The sequence below is a fragment of the Pelodiscus sinensis genome, chromosome 10 (assembly GCF_049634645.1).
Source record: "Pelodiscus sinensis isolate JC-2024 chromosome 10, ASM4963464v1, whole genome shotgun sequence".
NCBI lineage: Eukaryota > Metazoa > Chordata > Testudines > Trionychidae > Pelodiscus > Pelodiscus sinensis.
The window spans coordinates 4,075,802-4,095,490 of record NC_134720.1 but is presented as its reverse complement, the minus strand read 5'-3'; the positions used below and the strand labels follow the sequence as shown (position 1 = coordinate 4,095,490).

General features: G+C 44.4%; 1 protein-coding gene across 4 annotated transcripts in view; it reads left to right on the top strand.

Annotated features, from left to right (window-relative positions):
• The first annotated feature begins 5,353 nt into the window (after window positions 1-5,353).
• The window catches only part of ARMC8 (armadillo repeat containing 8), a 111,109-nt gene continuing 96,773 nt past the window's right edge, over window positions 5,354-19,689 (top strand). The window contains exons 1-2 of one of the 4 annotated variants that reach the window (XM_075937366.1): window positions 5,354-5,614; window positions 10,855-10,931. In XM_075937366.1, the coding sequence (XP_075793481.1) occupies window positions 5,570-5,614; window positions 10,855-10,931 (122 nt within the window). In that variant the 5' untranslated portion in view covers window positions 5,354-5,569. Of the gene's footprint in view, window positions 5,615-5,931; window positions 5,988-10,854; window positions 10,932-19,689 lie in introns of those variants that run through there. The other 3 variants (XM_075937364.1, XM_075937363.1, XM_075937367.1) reach the window with 3 other exon arrangements.

Here is a 19,689-nt window from a genome sequence, read left to right as displayed (position 1 = left end):
CATTTTGTATCAGAACTACTTTCTCAATAACTCTGAATCTTCTGATTTTCTGGGTAAGTTGCATGTTTGGTGCTTTCAGAGGAGAGGACTAAAAGTTCATACACTAACAAAAGATAGTGAAGCCAAGTGTTACCTAACATGTTAAGAGTGTTTATAACTTCATCAAATTCTATTTGGGCTAAAATTTTCCATGAGAGCGCTTTTACTTGGAAAAATACAGTAAAAAAACCTGTTTCCTAATCTCAGATAAAGGAGATCGAACTGATAGATGAAGCGTGTTTCTTCTAGAGATGAAAAGGCTGAGGGACACAATCTTCAAACATGTAAGAAGTTGTTGAAGATAATCATTCTCCTGTGTCCAGCAAGGGTGGGACAGCGAATAATCAGCGTAGTTTGCAACAAGGGGGATTCAGTTTTTTTTAAAAAAAATATTTAAGGATAGTTAAGTACAAGAATAGGTTACCTACAGACGTTGTTCAGTCAGTATCGCTGGAGGCTTTTAAGAATGGTTCAGACAACAGCTGTCAGAGATGGTCTAGTTTTACTTTGTCCTGCCTAGGGATTTTAATGAGTAATTGGTTAATTGGTTACAATAACTGGTTAACCAGGGCCTGACTGGGCTGGAGTGGCTGGGCCCACCGTCTGCTCTGGCGTGGCCAGGCCTGCCATGCTGCAGGATCCTAGTTAACTGTAATGTTCAGCATTTTGTTTTACCAGTTAACTTTTTAATCAGGATTTTACATCCCTAGTCCTGCCTGAGTGGAATGGGCTAGGTGATGTCTCCAGATCCCTTCTAGGCCCATATTTGTGCTTTTATTTATTTATTTTTGATATTTAAACAGTTTTTTTATTGAAGCTCTACTGTCTCCATCATTTGGTGCTAAAATTTGAGGGAGTTGCCTTATGCATAGCATTATGCCTTTTGCTGGCCCTATGAAAATGTGTTGCCTGCACTTACTGAAACTTCTTTGACAGCTTCCAGTCTGCACTGAGCTTGCTCCATCCCAGAGTAGCAGGTGCTGAGCAGGATGCTCTCACCACAGGGATGGCTATGCTGTTAGAGCATGTCTATACAGCAGGGCTAAAGCCGAAATAAGCTATGCAACTTGAGCTATGTCAATTGTGTAGCTTAAGTCAAAATAGCTTATTTCCGCACAGCAGGAAGTCTGAGAGAGAGCACTCTTCTTCCAACTTCCCTTACTCCTCATAAAATGAGGGTTACAGAAGCCGGAGTAAGAATTCCTCCAGCTCAATCATTTTGACATTATTGAAATAACTGCTTATAGTGTAGACGTGTACTGTTATTTTGGAATAACGTCAGGTATTCCGAAATGAAGCTACTGTGTAGACATAGCTTTAGATATTAGAACTGAGAGAAGGGGGAACATCTCTCCTGAGGCAGGAGACTAGCAGTAGGAAACACAGATTCATGGGCATCTTGTAACAGACCCTTAATTTCTATATATACTTGCGTCAAAACCTGAAATGGACTGGAAGATGCCTGCTTCTGCATAATGGATTTGGTTTGCTTTTTAAAAGAAAAAACCTACACACACAAACTACACTGAATGAATGTTAAGGTTGAATGTCAAGGATTCAAAAGTTGGATCTGAAAGCTAAACTGGGTCCTTGCCCCTTTCAGGGCATAGAATGGATGATGCTTTCTGTTATACTAATTTCACCCTTATTCAGTGAATAGCCGTATGCCTTATTTACTGCATACCATTCAACCTTTCTCTCAGTACCGTATTTCTTATGGACAGGGCTTGACAAATCACTAAATCTACTTGCCCGTGGTGAGTAGATTTCAACCAGTCGCCCTGTTCACCGGCAGCGTGCGCATGCACAATGCGGGTCTTGCGCATGCGGAGTGCGGGGCTGGCGAGCAGATTTCACTGCTGTTTATCAAGCCCTGCTTATGGACATTCATCCCTGACTCATTGATGGTGTTGTAGTCTCTGCAAAGCAGTACAGTGACAAGGAGGGAGTCAGTTTCAGGTACTATAGTGATCATATAGCAGAGGCAGGCAAAATACAACTCATGGGGTAGATTCAGCTCAACAAGCTGCCAGATCCAGCCCATTGCCCAATGGGAGGCTTGTGCAATCTTCCTGCCTACCCTGCCTCTGCATGTTGCGTAAATTGTCTGACTGCAAGGACCATGAGCTGCTTTGAGCAGTTGGGGACAGGCGTTGTGCACTGCCTTTCCCCCCAGCACAATCTCGCAGTTCCCATTGGCTGGAAACTAATGGGAAGCTGTTTGGGCTGTGTTTGAAGTGCAGACAGTGTGCAAAACACCTGCTGGGACTTGTGGTACTCAGGGACCATGTATTTCTCTGTAGCCAGCAGCTCCAAAAAGCATGCGGGGGCATGAAAGGCAGGGACTTCCCAAGGGACCTGCTGAGCGGGAACCGTCTAGGTAAGTGCCTCCTGGCCAGAGCCTGCATCTGGGACCCCAGCTCTTCCCTCCCACCAACTCTTTGCCCCAAGTCACAACCCTCTGCACATGTGTCCTCTCCCAGGCCCAGCACCCCAAACATCTGCCCCAGCTTACAACCCCCTCCTCTACCCAAAATCCTGCCTGCACCCCAACTGTCTCAAGCTTCCTTCTGCACCCAACCTCCATCCCATACCTCACATCTCCATTAATATCATGGAAGAGTGTGGCCTTTGTCCACTTACCAAATTCTTGAAGTGGCCCACCATCAAAAATTGTCCAACCTTCTCTTACAGGATCAAGTTCAATAGCAATTTTGTGTTTGACTCCAGTGCGACCTTACTGGTGCACACTTGTGCCTGTAGTTAATGCACCTTCACCCTGAAACAGTCAGGCTAAGCAAAATCTCCAGATCCCATGAAGAGGTACAAGCCTCGAGCACTAGGGACATCCACTGTACTGTTGAGTCCTACTGACCTTGAACACATTAAGCATCTGAAAAGAAAATGAAGTCCTGGAATTGTCTATGGAAAATGGCCAACACAAAAGGGGGAGCTGACAGAGTATAATGTGTTCCCTTATTGTTGTATGGACTGTAGTGTTTGCTGGGGTCCTTAGCTTATCTCCAGTGTAGGGAGTGCGTAAACCAACAAACAGCTTCCTTTTTAAGGCCTTGGTCATATACTAATACTGCCCCAGTACCTAAGTAGTAGGGCTACATCTAGCCTGTAGAGTTTTTGCACAAAAACTCACAGAACGTCCACGCTTCTAGTGCATTTTTGTGCAAGAAAATTTACAGTAAATCAGAAGAGGGGTTTTTGTGCAAGTTATTTCTCTTTGTATGAGGAATAAGCCTTTTTGTGTAATAGCTCTTGCGTAAAAAGGTGGGTGTGGATGGGAAATGGGGTTTTTGGTGCAAAAACAGCCTATCAAAAGAAGCACAGGTGCCCTGGTGGCCATTCTGTTAATGGCAATCACAGCTTTCTTGTGAGAGCATCCATGCAGCCTGGACGCCCTCTTGTGCAAAAGCGCATTGCTTTTCCGATGCACTTTTGCAGTGTGGACATGCTCTTGTGCAAGAAGTTTTTTTTTTGCAGAAGACCTCTTCTGCAAAAAGCTTCTTGGGCAAGAAGCCTGCAATCTAGACATAGCCTAGCATTGTGGCATCCAACCAGTTCTAAAGCAGTAGCCACTGTAGTAGCTACTGCTCTAGTGAACTAGCCTTGGCTCTACCAGCCAACTAGCCATATCTGGCTAGTGTATTCGACATCCCTGCACTAATGTGTCTGGTGTTTTGAATTGCAGGTAAGCGGGAGAGTAGACGAGTCACAAGTATCATTAACTCTGAAAGCAAAATCATGGGATTGGTTTTACTTTTCCCCCCGGCTATGCAATGGCTTTGCTCTATTTGCAAACCCATCAATGAACTTCCTGTAACAGGAGCAGAGCTCTTCCAAACTGCACAGCTGCAAGCGTCTGGGGAGTCAGAGTAATATTCTTACCTGTAGTGGAAACATCTGTTTTCCTCAAGACAGGCTTCCACTTTTTGTATCTGCGTGTATTTCTTTGGTTTCAATTTCAGAGTGGCACATAAACTTAAACTCTGCTAGGAAGGCTGTAGGGGTTTCATGCCAGTCCCAAGGCTGGATAAAGGAGGAGGGTTGGTCAGATGAGTGTCGATATGCTGATTGTAAATCAACAATATGAATAAAATCAGGATATTGGCATTTGAGAGGAGTTGTTATAGAAAGATCCTGAGAATAGGATGGCTGCAGAAGGTCAATGATGAATTTATATAGGAAGATACAGCTGAAAGAGTACCTACTGCAGGTTATACAATGGAAATTACAGCTATTCGGGCATATCTGCAGAATGAACAATAAGAGAAAAGTGAAGACCCTGGTATTTGGCATAATGGATGGTCTGAATAGGAGAGGCAGACCCTATAGAGAATAGGTAGATTATATACAGCTGCTCTCTGAGTTGCGAAAGGTCGAGTTACAACCGTTCGTACTTACGACCAAAGCTCCCACGGAGCGGTCTTAAGGCGGTCCCTGAGTTACAAACGCGACCTGCGCTTACGCAGAGCGCGGTCGCATGTAACTCAATGGGGTCCGAGTTACAAACAGCTCGAGTTATGGCCAAGTGTTTGGTCCATAACTTGTTTGTAACTCGGAGAGAAGCTGTAGTAGATTGGTGTGGAGCTAGTCTACAGAAACTAAGCCACTGTACACTGGACAGGGAAAGATGGAAGGAAATAGAGAGGCATCGGACACCAATGGTCACTGAGCCCATGGTGGTTGATGATATGTCAAACTTATCACAGACCATTTGTAAGTGCATCAGTTCCTGCTCAACACTAAGATATCTTGTGTGGATTACAGAGCACTTGAAAGAACCATTCCGTTGAATGCTCTTTACATGAGACCCTCAAAAGTAATAAAGGGAAGTACATAAGGCAAAAGCCATTAATTTGCCAGAGCCATTGTCCTGTAGTAAAACTGTCCTTTCCCCCTGGTGTTTGAATCCATTTTTACCAAGAGCCCCTGTAGAAAGCCAGAATGAACGTTTTCCATCATCGATATTTTCTAGGGTTAATAGATCAAACTCTCTATTTTGCTAACTGTGCAGCTCCCCTTTCCCCTCCATTCCCACGTCATCTTTCTGTGCTGCCTCCCCCCCCCCCCGTGCTCATTCAGCTCCCTCCCCTCCTAGCTCCACTCCCCTCCCTGCGCCCCCATAACCAGCCCAGTGCTCCCGCCCCCGCTGCTCATTCCCCGCCCAATGGCTCATTCCCCGCCTTCCAGCCACAGCTGCCCGCCGCGCTCCAGCGTTGGCACATGCGCACTGCAATTCCCACTCCGAGTCAGAAGGAACAATTCCGCCCCCCCCCTCCCGTGCTCCTGAGGGCGCCAAAGGCCTCCATGGGCGCATGCGCAACGGTTGGAGCGAGTTTGGAGTTGGTACTCGCCGATTCGTTAGAGCAGCTCCGGCGGCCCGGCCGGGCGCTGGCGCCGCCCCCTCCCCCCACCCACAGAGATGGGCCAGGCTCGGTGGCGGCGGTAGCGCTGGCTGCCTCGCGCGGGGTTGAAGGTGCCGCCGGTGCCGCGCGCGCGCGCGCGCGCCCCCAAGATGGCGTGTGTGTTGGAGACGCCGCTCCGCATGAGCGTCCTCTCGGTGAGTGCCCGCCCCGGCCCGGCCCCCGCGGGGCCCGCTCGGCGGCCGGTCCCGCGCCGCGGCGCCCGGGCGGTGTCAGGCGGCGGGGCGAACCCGACGGAGCCCCTGTGGCGAGGCGGCCGGCCGGGGGCCCTGGCTCCCCGTAGCGAGGCTCTGTCCCCGCCGGCGGCGTCAGGCGAGGGCGCTGCCCTGCTGGGCCCGCGCCCGCCGCCGTGGCCTGCGACTGTCAGCGCGGAGACAAGCGGCGCGACCCCCACCCCCCGGGCGTCCTGAGGGGGGCTCGGAGAAACCACAGGCCCACGCTGGGCGGAGAGAGCCGCCACCTCTTCGCCTTCTCGGCCCTCCCAGCCGCGGCGGCGGGCTCCGGGCGAGAGTAGGCACCCCCTTGGGGAGCTGGGCGGGTCCGCCAGGGATGCACTCCGGGGGGAAATGGGAAGGATGATCGTGTGGGTGGGGAAGCACAGACGATACGAGAAATGCAGAAGAGGTGAGAGAGGAAAGGGGGAAGAGATGCAAGGAGATGCATTGGAAAATGGCATGAAAGGGGGGAGAATGTGTCTGGGGGGAGAAATAAAGAAATGAGAACTTCCTGGATAAAGACAGAAAACTTACAGTTTTAATGATCTTCTGCGTGTGCATCTCTATTTTATTATGTCGCTAATAGATGTCCCATAGCTAGATGTGGGGAAAGATGTAAGAGCCAGAAGAGCATTTCAGTATACTAACACTTTGTGTTGGATATCCTCGTTTAGAAAAACTCAGGTCTTTTCGAATTATTCTGAATTCTCTGGTTATTTTTTATATAATATATTCAGTTCTTAAGGTTGTTTTTTTTTCTGATGGAGACATGGCAGCGATACTTATTTGCAGACATGGTAGGGATACTTATTTTCAGGAAGTACTCATTTTACCTTCCTCTACCTGTATTGGGTTGAGTCTACACAGTTTTATTGTAAACCTTGTACCAATCTCTAGGGATGCAGGGCTCCTTGTTTATGAAGACTGCTGTCTGTCCAGGGCTTTTGAAGCTCCCTTGCCCTCTCATCACTGGCAAGAGGGAATTTTGTATTGGTTGCTGAAGACTGTTCTTTGTATCTCTTCTGAGTGCTCTTCTGATGACCATGCTGCTGCTGCTATCTTGCACTCTAGTGAAAAGACAAGTAGTCCTGTAGCACTTTATTTATTTATTTATTTATATATATAGAGAGAGAGTTAGTCTTTATATATGTAAAAACTTCAACAACAATAGACTAGTAGCACCTTAAAGACTAACAAAAAATGTAGATGGTATCATGGGTTTTCATGAGCACACCTCACTTTTTCAGATGACTCCTGTCACCTGGTATCCAGTTGTTGTTTTTCCTGTTACAGACTAATAACTTGGCCACCCCTCTGAAGTTTTTCTATATATGTGGTATCATGAGCTTTTGTGGGCAAAACCCACTTCCTCAGATGAGTGGAGAGAAAAGGGGGGGAAACCTCACAATTTATAACCGAAAAAGAAAGAGGGGAAGAAAAAAATACCTGTCAATTGTAGTGCTGGTGCGAATGAGGCTAATTGAGTGGTCTGGAAGTATCCTCTACTTAGCTTTTGATGTCAGTGGGATGTGAAGAGGATCATCCACTGCGACTATGTTGACATGTTGTGTTAGAATAGACAACATTTTGTCCTCTTTCAACAGCACTGGAGTTTTAGAATGAAGGAGGGGGCGGGAAGAGTCCTAGGATGAAAGCATTTCTTCTTCCTGTTGCTCTGAAGGGAGGAGATAAGACAAAATACCCATGGTAGTTGCACTCTACTGCCACCCACCAATGTGCTGGGAAAAGTGGGAGATTGTGACTAGGAAAAAAAGGTGTTGCATTTCTTACATCTTTTATAATTGGCAGTGTTATTGGTTAAATGGCAAAATAAAAGAATACGTTACCCAGCACTTCTGGGTAACAGTGTATATTACTGAATGCAAATCTCCCATATTTTAAAATGAAATGTGAACTAAAATCGTGCTTGCCAGTCTGAAATGGGTACCTTAAACCTGAAGTATCTATTTCTGTCTTAATTTTGATTATTTAGTTTTTTTAAGCAGCGTGAAGTAAGGATGTTAAGGACTAGTCAACTAGCTCGTTCCCCCTCCCCTTGCTGCCTCTATCAGAGGCGGGAAAGACGGGGTACTTCAAAGCGGCAGTGCAGCATGGAACTGCCTTTTGAAACGCTGCCTCAGCATTTCAAAGCAGCACCACATGGAGCTGACCCCAGGCTCCATGCAGTGCTACCCCTTTGAAACTCCACCACAATGTTTGCGTGGAGCCTAGGGTCAGCTGGGGACTGCCTAGCTGATCCTGGGTTCCAGCGCAGTGTGCAGAGCCCAGGGTCAGCTGGGGAGCCCCCAGCTGATCCCGGGTTCCGGAGAAATGCTGTGCAGAGTCCAGGGTCAGCTGGAGGGTCCCCAGCTGACCTGGGCTCCATGAAGCATTTCAAAGCTGGTGCCTGCGTACAGCCCAGAGTCAGCGGTACCTCCTGCTGGCCCCGGGCTGCATACAGAGTTCCTCATTCCTCCTTTGAAATGTACAAGAGCCCCACCAACATCTCTTGTACATTTCAGAGAAGGAATGTGGAAGTGCCTATCGACTAGTCGATGGAAATTCCATCGTCTGCTTGACAAGTAAATAACTCGATATTTAACATCCTTAGCATGAAGGCATGTGCTTGTTTCAGTAAAATAGTGCAAAGGTTATATGCCAGCTACTACTTGTTTTTGTATTACAATTTCTGTTTACTCTTCCTTACAAGATTGAAATATCTATATTTGAAACTTATATGAGCAAATAAGTCTTGGTAACCATACTTATGAAAAATCTGGGAAGGTTTGACAGACTCATTCTTCTGGATATTGGTGGTGGTGGTCTTCCCAGCAGTGAGTAAACAAGTTAACTTTTGTGTGTGGAAGGGTTAGTTCTAGTCAATAGACTAAAGGACAGTGTAGAATAGATTAGAATCAGCCCTTATTGGGAGGTCTGCATTTTGTATCTATATACAGTTTGGTTTTATTTCTGATGGCACTGAGCCTGTTCTATTCTCAAAAACTTAATCTTTGGGAGAAATAGCTAAACACTTCTGTAGAATGTACATGACATCATGAAGCAAGGGGCCTTTCGGTTCTTTTCACTTCATGAGACAGTAGGGAGGAAGTTAGTGAACATCCTTGAAATCTACTAGATAGAAAGGAGTAAACTAAAGTCAAGGGCAAATATTTGCCCACTCAGAAAGTGTGACAGAACTTGGTTCCCTTTCATTCTTCAAGGAAGTCAGTGGGAGGAATGTGAGAGAAGCCTAATAAAGAGAATAGACTCAGCTGGCAAACAATACCATTTTTCCAGGTTGGCATCCAATCTTCCAAACTGGAAACTTGTGGTTAGTTATCTACGTTTACTTTAGGAAAACCTAAATAAGTCATCAAACTTTCAGGAGTGTGGAGTACCAGCAAGTTCCATTAAATGTAGTATAACCTGTGGGTGCTTATATTGTAGCCTGATCAATTCATTTTCTGGTGGAGAATGTTCTTGTGAGCTTGGAGTGGAATCTTTCCTTCCTTTCTTTCACTGTTGATTTGGAATCCTAGTTACTCACATGCACGTCCAACCTTGGACATCCTAAGGGACAATAAATATTTGAAGGTGCATAAATATCAATCAAATATGTTGTTGGGTATGCCTCTTGAGCAACCTTAACTGTGTTTTGTGAACTTTTTTTCTGTGCGGGGTTGTAGTACATTACCACTTGGTTAACTTTCTTTTGTGGAAATGTTCTGCAAGTGTTGCCTTTCCATTCAACCACTAAGAAGTGGTTAAATTGCAAAGCAAGGCAACCAGGACATTCAGACGAAAGGAGTCTCACATGTGCCTCATACACAAACATTATAATGCTGAAATGCCCACGCAGGCTCATCATTAAGGCTATGTTTTAGTCACAGGTATTTTTAGTAAAAGTCATAGGAAGTAAACAAAAATTCATGGCTTGTGATCTGTCTGTCTTGTACTATATACCCTTAACTAAAATTTGAGCTGTGGGGCTGCTCAGACACTCTTTGGTGCTGGAGGAGGCAGGTGATGGCACACGGCCAAAGATCACCTCTGGTGCTGGGAAGGGGCAAGTGATGAAGTGTGGCCTTGGGACCCTTCCTGGTGCTTGTGGGAGAGGGCTGTCGAGGCTCTTAGGTTCCCTATCTGGCTCTGCACAGCTCCCTGGAAGTGGCTGGCATGTCCCTGCAGTTCCTAAGGGGCTTTGCAGGCTGGGTCCATTACAAGTGCTGGCTCTGCAGTTCCCATTGGCCAGGAACCACAGCCAATAGGAGCTGCAGGGACAGTGTCTGCATGTTGGGGCAGCATGCAGAGGCCTTTGGCCCCTCAATCTAGGACTTGCAGAGACATACCGGCCTCCCCTGGAGAGCCCTCTTGAGATAAGTGTTGCTCTGAACCTCTACCTCCTACCCTGCCCTGAGCCCCCTCTCATACCCAAACAGCTTCTGTTGGGATGTGGGGATGCAGTGGTTGAGACTGCTTCAGCAGTGACTTATGCGGCTGGCCCAGGGGGCTGCCTGAGTTGCTTGGACATCACCAGAGCCAGTTGTAACAGCTGCTGCAGAAGTTACAGAACATCACGGAATCCATGGCTTCTGTGGCACATGCATCCTTACTCATCTACACCAGTGTTTCTCAACCAGTGGTACGAGTACCCTTAGGGGTACTCAAGAGAAGTCTGGGGGGTACATCAACACAGCTGAAATTGGGAGAAAACTGATTTTTTTTTTCAGTTTTACAGCGTTTTATTATTTTTGTACTTTTTACACCCCAAAATTTCATCGCCCGCCTGGGTACAATTAAGTTGTTTAAACAAATGTGTTGCAATGGTAGAAAAAATTTTGTCTGAAAACTGTAGGTACTGGGGGTACTTATAATTTTTTAACGGGGGTACTTTATAAAAAAAAAGTTGAGAAACACTGATCTATACAACCCCCTTTCATTTCCATTGTATGAATACCAAAAGTATGCACTTGTTTTATCATACACAGTGCTAACTCTTAACTTTGGTTGTAAGTATTATGCATTTGAATGTGATTATGCAGTTCTATCACAGTTTTGTCTGATAGGCTTTGCAGAGATATGTGTCCCTGTAGGCATAGGTGTTAGTTTGGAATTTACCACTGCATTAATTGACAAACTATAATTTGTCTCTTTCTCCATAGGAAGTAACTGCTAGCAGTCGCCATTATGTTGACAGATTATATGACCCTGATCCCCAGAAAGTCCTGCAAGGTGTCATGTAAGTAATATGAACTTGGATTTGAAGGTCTATCATGACTAGTCTCGGTTTGCTTGAAACTCAGCAGCTTTGCACTTGAAGGGAAAGAAAGGTACTCTGCAAATTTCTACATGAATTTATTTTGGAAAGGTTTACAGGGATTGAATACAAACACACAATCATGTTTAGTATATAATCATTTTGTAATGTGTACTGTTGGTAGCTTAGTCTCACTATCATGAGAAGGTGTTTTCCTTTCAGGTCTGATTAGTATTCTGTCCTTTTTCCATCACTACAGCAGATGTGATCCACCCTCTCCAACTCTCTTTTCTTGCCAGAATGTATGGAACATTGTATTGACCTTCTGATTCAGTCTGAGCACGGAATCCTCCCCACCTCAACTTGCTCATTCAGAGTCATTTTTTTTCTCTTTCTCTAGCCTAGCATCGGTAATAGTAGGGGGGAAAGTTGGTAGAAAGATTTTGAAGGAAAATGTCCAGGGTTTATTGACTGGTGCTATAATGTTATTTCCTGTCTTCACTTGGATCCACACATTCTTCATCCCTTTACTCAGCAACACTGCAAAAATGGCCTTGAGTTGCCCAGGACTGACTCCTATGACAGACTGTATCTTTGCCTTTCAACTGTCTCTTCCTGGCTGATGCTAACTAGATTTCCTAGAAGATGTGAAAGCACCAGGTATTCAGTGGGCTAAGAGACAGTTGGGGGGGGGGGGGGAGGCGGGGTGAGACATCTAATATTGTCTGTGGACGGCTTGTTTTTCCATGTGTCTTGTCTCTAATGCCTGGCCCCTCTATGGATTATTACTTTGAAAGTCAACAATCACCCACAAATCAGATTCCATCTGCCCTCTCCTTTCTCCCATACTTGCCTTTTGAGAAGGCCAAGGTCCATAGTCTCACTGATGGCTCCTTCCCAAACCCATCTCATTCTCTACCCAAATTTTGCTTAAGCCTCTAAGAAAAATTTGTCTAAAAAGAAGCAAAATTGCTGTCACCCTCTTCAGATAACTCTGCTAATTATAAAAAAAAATTCCCTACATCAGAGACATCAGACTCAGTCTGTGGGGAGGATTTGATTACGTTTTCACTCAGGCTGTGGGCTGGGAGTTGAATTCACTGGCAAGATTGAATCTTGCAATCTAGTCTGACTGTAGAATGCACCTCTTCAGTTAGTGAAGTTAGATATTGCATTAAAGACAATTTAAATAAATGCATTTTATTTCCTCCCTTTTTGTCAAATTAGTCTTTGTTCCCACTGTAACCAGTCCTTTCTGCCTCACTCCCCTCCCCCCCCTTTTATGAACTATACTGTCTATCCTGTCTTCTGGATACTGCATCCTGCCTCTTTCTCACTACATTCCTCCCCATGGTATTTATATACACTCCTTTCTCACCCACCAATCCCCTTTGGGGACCTGGGTCTCTTCTCTTGTCTTTCCCACCTTTTGGACACTAGTGGTGTGGGGTGCTGTGGGGGGCAAATCTCCCTTGAACTGGTTGCTCCAAACACATTGTTCGTCTGAGCCTGTTGCTGCAGAACTTGACAGCACCATGTAGGAGAGAAGCTTCAAGAAATAGACCACCTTGAAATTAGATCAGTAGCCTTCAGGTGGCTTATATAGACAGTACTTTTAACATTTTAAAATCAGTAGGTCTGCATAACTTGTACCCAGGAGATTTAAAAAAAGAGATGGCTGAAAATCTTGATTGAGCATTGATGTTCATTTTCAAAAGCTTTTGGAACACTGGAAGAGTTCCAACTAATATGCCAGTATTTAAAAAGGAACAGGCTGACCTGTGTATTATAGGCTTGTCAATCTGACATTGACCTCAAACAGAATAATGGAGCAGTTGATATGGGACTCGATGGACATTAACTATATAACCCTTCTTTAAGTCTTTATCAGTCAGTATGGGTTTATGGATAACAGATCTATTAAACTAACTTGATTTTTCTCTTTGATGAGATTACAAGTTGATTGGAAAGGGTAATATGTTGCTGTAATATATTTAGGCTTGGTCTACACTAGGGATCTGAAAGTATTCAGTTCATCAGTTAAGGTGCATAGTTACACACAGCCCCCCTCTATAGAGGGGGCAGGCGGGAACCGGTGCCCATGGGGAGCCAGCTTTTTGCCTGCTTCCTCCTCCCCCTTTCCCTGCTGGTGCCAGCACAGGGGTGGTGGGAGCTAGTGTATATGGAGCACGCCAGATGACTACCAGAGCAGCCCCCTTGCCTGTCGCATAGTGGTACCCAGAGAAGTCCTGCTGCTGTCAGAGGGCTGGGCTGGGCGAAACCCTTGCCCGCTGCAAGCTATCTGCATCCCAGTTAACCAGTTATGGTTAAAAATATATTGTTTAACCAGTTAACATTTTTAAGGAGTATTTTACATACCAGTCCACACTACAATAGTGATAATGCTGATGTAGTGGGTGACGTACATTGTCCTAGTAAGAGGCATAGTGCTTAGTTGGATGTAGTTAGTGTGTCCTTACATTGCCTGTTGGTCAACTGTGTGGGGCTGACAGCCCTGAATCTCCAGCCTGCTTTTCCTTTGCCTCCTAGTCCCTTGCCAGGCAGCTGTTAAGGCTCTTCTCTGCCTCCAGTCCCTAACTGGGAGGTTGTCAGACTCTTTCCCCTTGCCATCCCCATCGGGAGGCAACGGTAGGGCTCCAAACTAGAAGCCCCAGAAGCAAAGCTGGTGCTTTGGGCTTTGACAGTGCTTCACTCTAGTCCTTGGAAGAGCTCCTGGTGAGGACATGCACCGCCAACAGAAGATGCTACTGTGGACATGAAAAGCTGTTGTAATTACTCATGAGGGTATGTGCGCAAAGGGTGAGAATTCAAATATTTGTGGATGTTTTCTACATTTTCAAATCTATTTATTTCAATTAAAACAATACAAAGTATACAGTCCTTACTTTGTTTTTACTACAAATATATTCACTATAAAAAACAAAAGAGCATTTTTCAATTCATCTTATACAAGTACTGTAGTACAATCTCTTCACAGGGCTACTCAACACATGGTCCATTTGTTTGTGGCCCGCGGTGCTTTTTGGATTTACACTAGGCTCAACACGTGGCCCACAGACGGGAGCCAAAACAAAAAAGTAGTCAGTATAATGGTCTTCTGTTGATATGTGTGTTAGTAGCTAAATTCCTGGACTGTCATTACTCATTAAAAATGCTGTCATATGGGTGGAAATTGAGTAAATATTGCATTTTATTAATATCAGCAGAACTGACTTATATGGGGCCTGTGTTGTGTAGTTTTGCCTTAATCTTTGTATTGATGCCCATCAGTGTGAAAAAGCTATTTGCATATATTTGCATATATATGCAACCACACTTAAGTTGGGGCCCTACGCATGTGCTGTGTGTAGCATTGTGGCCCCAGGGGCTTCCAAAGTTGAGTAGCCCTGATCTGTCATGAGAGTTGAATTTAAAAAACTAAATTTATTTACAAAAAAAGGCATTCAAGAATAGAACAATGGAAAACTTTAGCACCTCTGAGTCCAATCTTACTACTTGTTCAGCAAATTGTTCAGACAAATGATTTGTTTATATTTGCAGGAGATAATGCTGTCTGCTTCTTGTTTACAGTGTCAGCTGAAAGTGAGAACAGTCATTCACATGGCAATGTTTTAGCCAGTGTTGCAAGATACTTATCTGCGAGATGGACTATAGATTCATATGTCCCTTCATGCTTCAACCACCATTCCAGAAAACATGCTGATGACAGGTTCTGCTTGATAACGATGCAGAGCAGACTGATACACATTCATTTTTATCATCCAAGTCATATTCAACCAGCAGAAGTGAGATTTTCTTTTTTGTTGGTTCGTATTCTGTAATTTCCACATTGGACTTCATCCTCTGAGTTTGGAAGCTCTTCGGAGTCTTAAACCTTGGGTCTAGAGCTGTAGCTATCTTTTGAAATCTCACACTGGTGCCTTTGTGTTTTGTCACATCTACAGAGAAGGTTTGTTAAAGCAAGCCACGTGCTGGGTCATCATCTGAGACTGCTATAACATGAAATATACGGCATTATGTGGATAAAACAGAGCAGGAGACATACAGATCTCCTCCAAGGAGTTCAGTCTCAAATTTAATTGACAGGTTATTTTTTTTTAACAAATCTTATCAGCTTGGAAACATGCCCTGGATTGGTGGCTGAAGCACAAAGGGACATATACTAAACATGTGTATCTCGCATGTAAATACCTTGCAATGCCGACTACCAAAGTGCCCTGCAAATGCCTGTTCTCACTTTCAGCTGACATTGTAAATAAGAAACTGGCAGCATTAGCACCTGTAAATGTTTTGCAATGTTTTGTTTGAGTGCAATTAAGCAACAACAACAAAATCTATTTGTAAAGGGCAATCTCATTATAGAAATTGCACTACAATATAGGGACATAAACGACTGGTCGACTGTCTGATAAGCAAAAGCTTATTAGATAGTGGACTTGTTCCTCGGCTAGTCTAGCCGATTTCCCCCCAGCACCATCTCTGTAGAGGAGTAGCAGGGACCATGCATGAGCCAGGAATCCGATGATTCCCAACTTGCGCCCAGTCCGAAACGCTGCAACTCTGCTTTTTAAATGTATTAAGAGCCTGTCGGCTCTTGATACATTTCAAAGGCAAAGCCGCAGTGGGGTTAGCTGCTGGGACCGGGAGCTAACCCTGTTGTGGCTCCCCTGCTTATTGACTAGTCGATGGAAAATCCATCAAGTCAATTATTTGATTAAACTATATTTAACATCCCTACTTTGTATGAAGTGAACTGAAAGTTACTATTTCTTTTGCAAACATTTGTAGTAAAAAATGTGGAAGCACTATACTTTGTATTTTGTTGAAATCGATATATTTGAAAATTTAGAAAAAAATCAAATATTTAATAGTTTTATTGTATTCTATTAATAGTGCGATTAAAAGTGCAGTTAAGCACAATTTTTTGAGTTAGTTGCATGAGTTAAATTAGTTTAATCGGCAACTCTGTATTTATTGTGGTTAAATATAAACATGTATCTAGGAGTAAAGAATGTAGGCTACACTTACAGAATAGGGGACTCTATCCTAGGAAACAGTGATCTGAAAAGGATTTGGGGATATTAATAGATAAGCAGAACTCTTAGTAGGACACTGTGGCCAAATGAGTCAATGCCATTCTTGGATGCTTAAACAGGCAAGTTTTAAGTCAAAGTAGAGAGGTTATATTACCTCTGTATTAGGCACTGGTGTGATTGCTGCTGAAATCCTGTGTCCATTTCTGATGTCAACAGTTTTGGAGTAATGTTCATAAATTGGAAAGGTTCAGAGAACAGCCTCAAGAATGAGGAAAGGATTAGAAAACATGCCTCATAGTGACAGACTAAAGGAACTCAATATGTTTAGCTGAGCAAAGAGCATAACATGTGACCTGATTATAGTGTGTAATTATCTAGATGGGGAACAAATCTAGCTATATATTTTAGAAATACGGATCTGTCTGAGTACATTTCTTCAAGAATTAAAGAGTAAGAGCTAGGACCACAAAATTTGATATGTAGCTTCCTCTTATAACTTTAAATAAGGTCAGGGTTTGGTTGTGCCAGGAAAATGGGATTTACCTAGAATGGGATTGTATTTCTTAAAATGGAAAGGGAGGGGGCACCTAAGAGGGATAGAGTGTAAGACAGTGGTTGGCTGGGGGAGGGTCTGTGAATATTACTGGCCACCATCCAAGGGGAAGGATCCCATGCTGGTGCTGGGCAGGGTTCCTGCCTCCCTTCCCACATGCTGGCCCTCATGCCCCACAGTACAGGGACCTTTTTATAAACTGAGGAGCTTGGGGGCTTCCCTCCTCCCTCCCCCCCTCCCATAGTTTATCTGGACTCTAGGGCTTCCTTGGGGCTGGAGCTGAGTTGCAGATGCTGGGGGTTCCTCTCTGTAGCCAGTCTGGCAAGAGAGTCCTTTGCTAGCTGACAGCAGCATGTGTGAGAATGGGTAGGAAGAAGCCCTGCAACAGCCCCAGTCATACAAGTCCACAGGGCTGCGTAGGAGCACCCAAACATGTAGCACAGTCCCTGCCAGGCCCAGAGAGCTGCCCCCGGCAGAGGACCATAGTCCCAGGAGCCCCAGGGAGCTGCTGCTGCTCTGGCAGCACCACTTTCACTGCCACAGGCAGCCCCAAGGATCCGCCACCCCAGGGAGAAGCCAGAAGGTGGCCTGCATGGCCCCAGCCCTGGGCAACTCCAGGTTAGTCTTCTAGTATTTGATAATTGGCTCTTAAGTTTAGCGTATAAAGGTTCAACATGACCCAATAGCTGAAAATTAAGCTAGACCAATTCAGGCTTAAATAAGATGTAAATTAACCATGAGTAGTTAATCAGAGCAATTTAGTAAGCATTATTGGAGTCCTACCAAATTCATGGCCATGAAAAAAATGTCACGGACTGAAATGGGGGATGGCCCCATGAAATCTAGTCTCTTGTGTACTTTTATCCTATACTAAATAGATTTCTTAGGGGAGATCAGTCTCTGTCAAAAGGGAGCTCCTGACCCAAAAAGGAGCTGTAAGAAGGAGACAAGGTTATTTTAGGCTGATTGCAATATTGCAGCCCTTACTTCTGTGCTTTCTTTAGAGCTCGGCAGCTAGAGAGCAGCAGCTGTTGGTTATGTGCCTAGTTTTGAAGGGTGGCTGTACCATACCATATTGTCCTTCTGTGGTGCTGCTGGTGGCAACTCTGCCTTCAGAGTTGGGCTCCTGGCCAGCAGCCCCAACCCTCCAGCTGCCCAGCTTTGAAGGCAGTGCCACCACCACCAGTAGTGCAGAAGTAAGAGTAGCAATACTGCAACTCCTCCTAATAGCCTTGTGACCCCCCCTCCACTCTGATTTTCCCCTACAACAAAAATGCTGAAATTTCAGATTTAAATAGCTGAAATAATGACATTTATAATTTAAATTTCTTGTCATTATGGAATTGACCAAAATGGTAGGGCCCTAAGCATTATGGTGAATTCTCCATAACTGGTCATTCTTAAATCAGGATTGGATATTTTCTTAAAATATATGCTCTGGGAATAATTTTTGGGAAGTTCTGTGTCCTGTTACACAATCACAGTAGTCCCTTTTGGCTTTGGAATTTAAGAATAAGAGGTGCTGAGCATCTGGAGCAGCCACAGCCTTCAGTCAGATGTGTGCTCACTAGTGACATAGGAGTTTTGTGGGAGTGGAGCATGCTCATTGCAGGCAGATTCGTTGAAGACCACAGTTGCCAGCGTCTAACAAAGCTCTGAGCATTTGCATGTAACATGGCCAAATTTAGGTGGATTTTTCACAGAGAAGGCAAAAGCCAAGCACATTTTACACTAACACAAACCCCACCAAATTTTAGGTCCATGTCCCAAAGCCTATAGGTGCTAGTGTTTCTGAATTAAACTTGGACATCTTTTTTGAGCACAGGTAGAATATATATTTCTCTTCGTTCCTAGATATGACTGAACAGGTTTTGCTGATACTTTCCAAAATGTCAGCCTGAGTCAGGGACGTATAAGTGGAAGGTTTCTACCTGAACAACTTGGCAAAGTTATAAATAATTGAAAACCAGGTTTTTGTAATGGGAAACTGTAGTTACCACTTCTGCCTAGACTTTCCTTTCCCCCTCTGGCATTTAGAGGGGAAAAATAATAAAAAGATGAAAACACTAACCTTTCTGTTGACTTTACTTAAATAGTGGAATAGCCAAAAGCAAAAACTGACGAGCAAATCCAATTAAAATTGTGTCCCTAAATATATAATCTTATGGATTGACACAGTAACTCTAAACTTGGTGAAAATGATGTTACGTGCTTGATGTGAATAGTGTTTTCTTAATGCAACTTTTTCTCAGTTGGCATGGTGACTAGCTTTCAGTTAGGACCACATGCACACGAACTTAGTCTTCTAAAAGTTTAAAACACACATACTAAAATAAAGACAATTTCAGTTGCTTCACCTGTTTTTAAATCCCATAGACGGTACAAACATGGAAATGCTTTGGCTGTAAATGGAGAATTATCGAAAGAGTGAAAATAGAGGGCCTTAATCATAGAACTGGAAGAGACCTCTTGAGGTCATTGAGTCTAGTCCCCTGCCCTCATTGTAGGACTCAGTACCATCTCCATCGCTGATAGATGTCTGTCTAACCTGCTCTTAAATATCTCCAGAAATGGAGATTCCACAACTTCCTTAGGCAACTTATTCCAGTGTTTAACCACTCTGACAGTTAGGAAGTTTTCCCTAATGTCCAACCTTAAACCTCCCTTACTGCAGTTTAAGCCCATTGCTTCTATCCTCAGATGCTCCTTGTGACATCCTTTTAGATACCTGAAAACCACTATCATTTCCCCTCTGTCTTCTCCTTTCCAAACTAAACAAGCCCATTTCTTTCAGTCTTGCTTCATATAGGTCATGTTCTCTAGACCTTTAATCATTCTTGTTGCTCTTCTCCAGTTTCTCCATCTTCCTTGAAATGTGGTGCCCAGAACTGGACACAATACTCCAAGGCTATGTCTACACTTGTGGGTTCTTGCTCCAGAAATATGCAAATAAGGCTAAGCGTGGAATATCACTGAGCCTCCTTTGCATATCGAATGAGCCACCATTTTTGTGGAAGAGGTTTTTGCGCCAGAAGTAGCGTCTACACTGCTCCTTGTGCAAGAAAAACCCTCTTATGCAATGCCGTTATTCCTGAAAATAATCAGCATAGCGGCATTGCGCAAGAGGGTT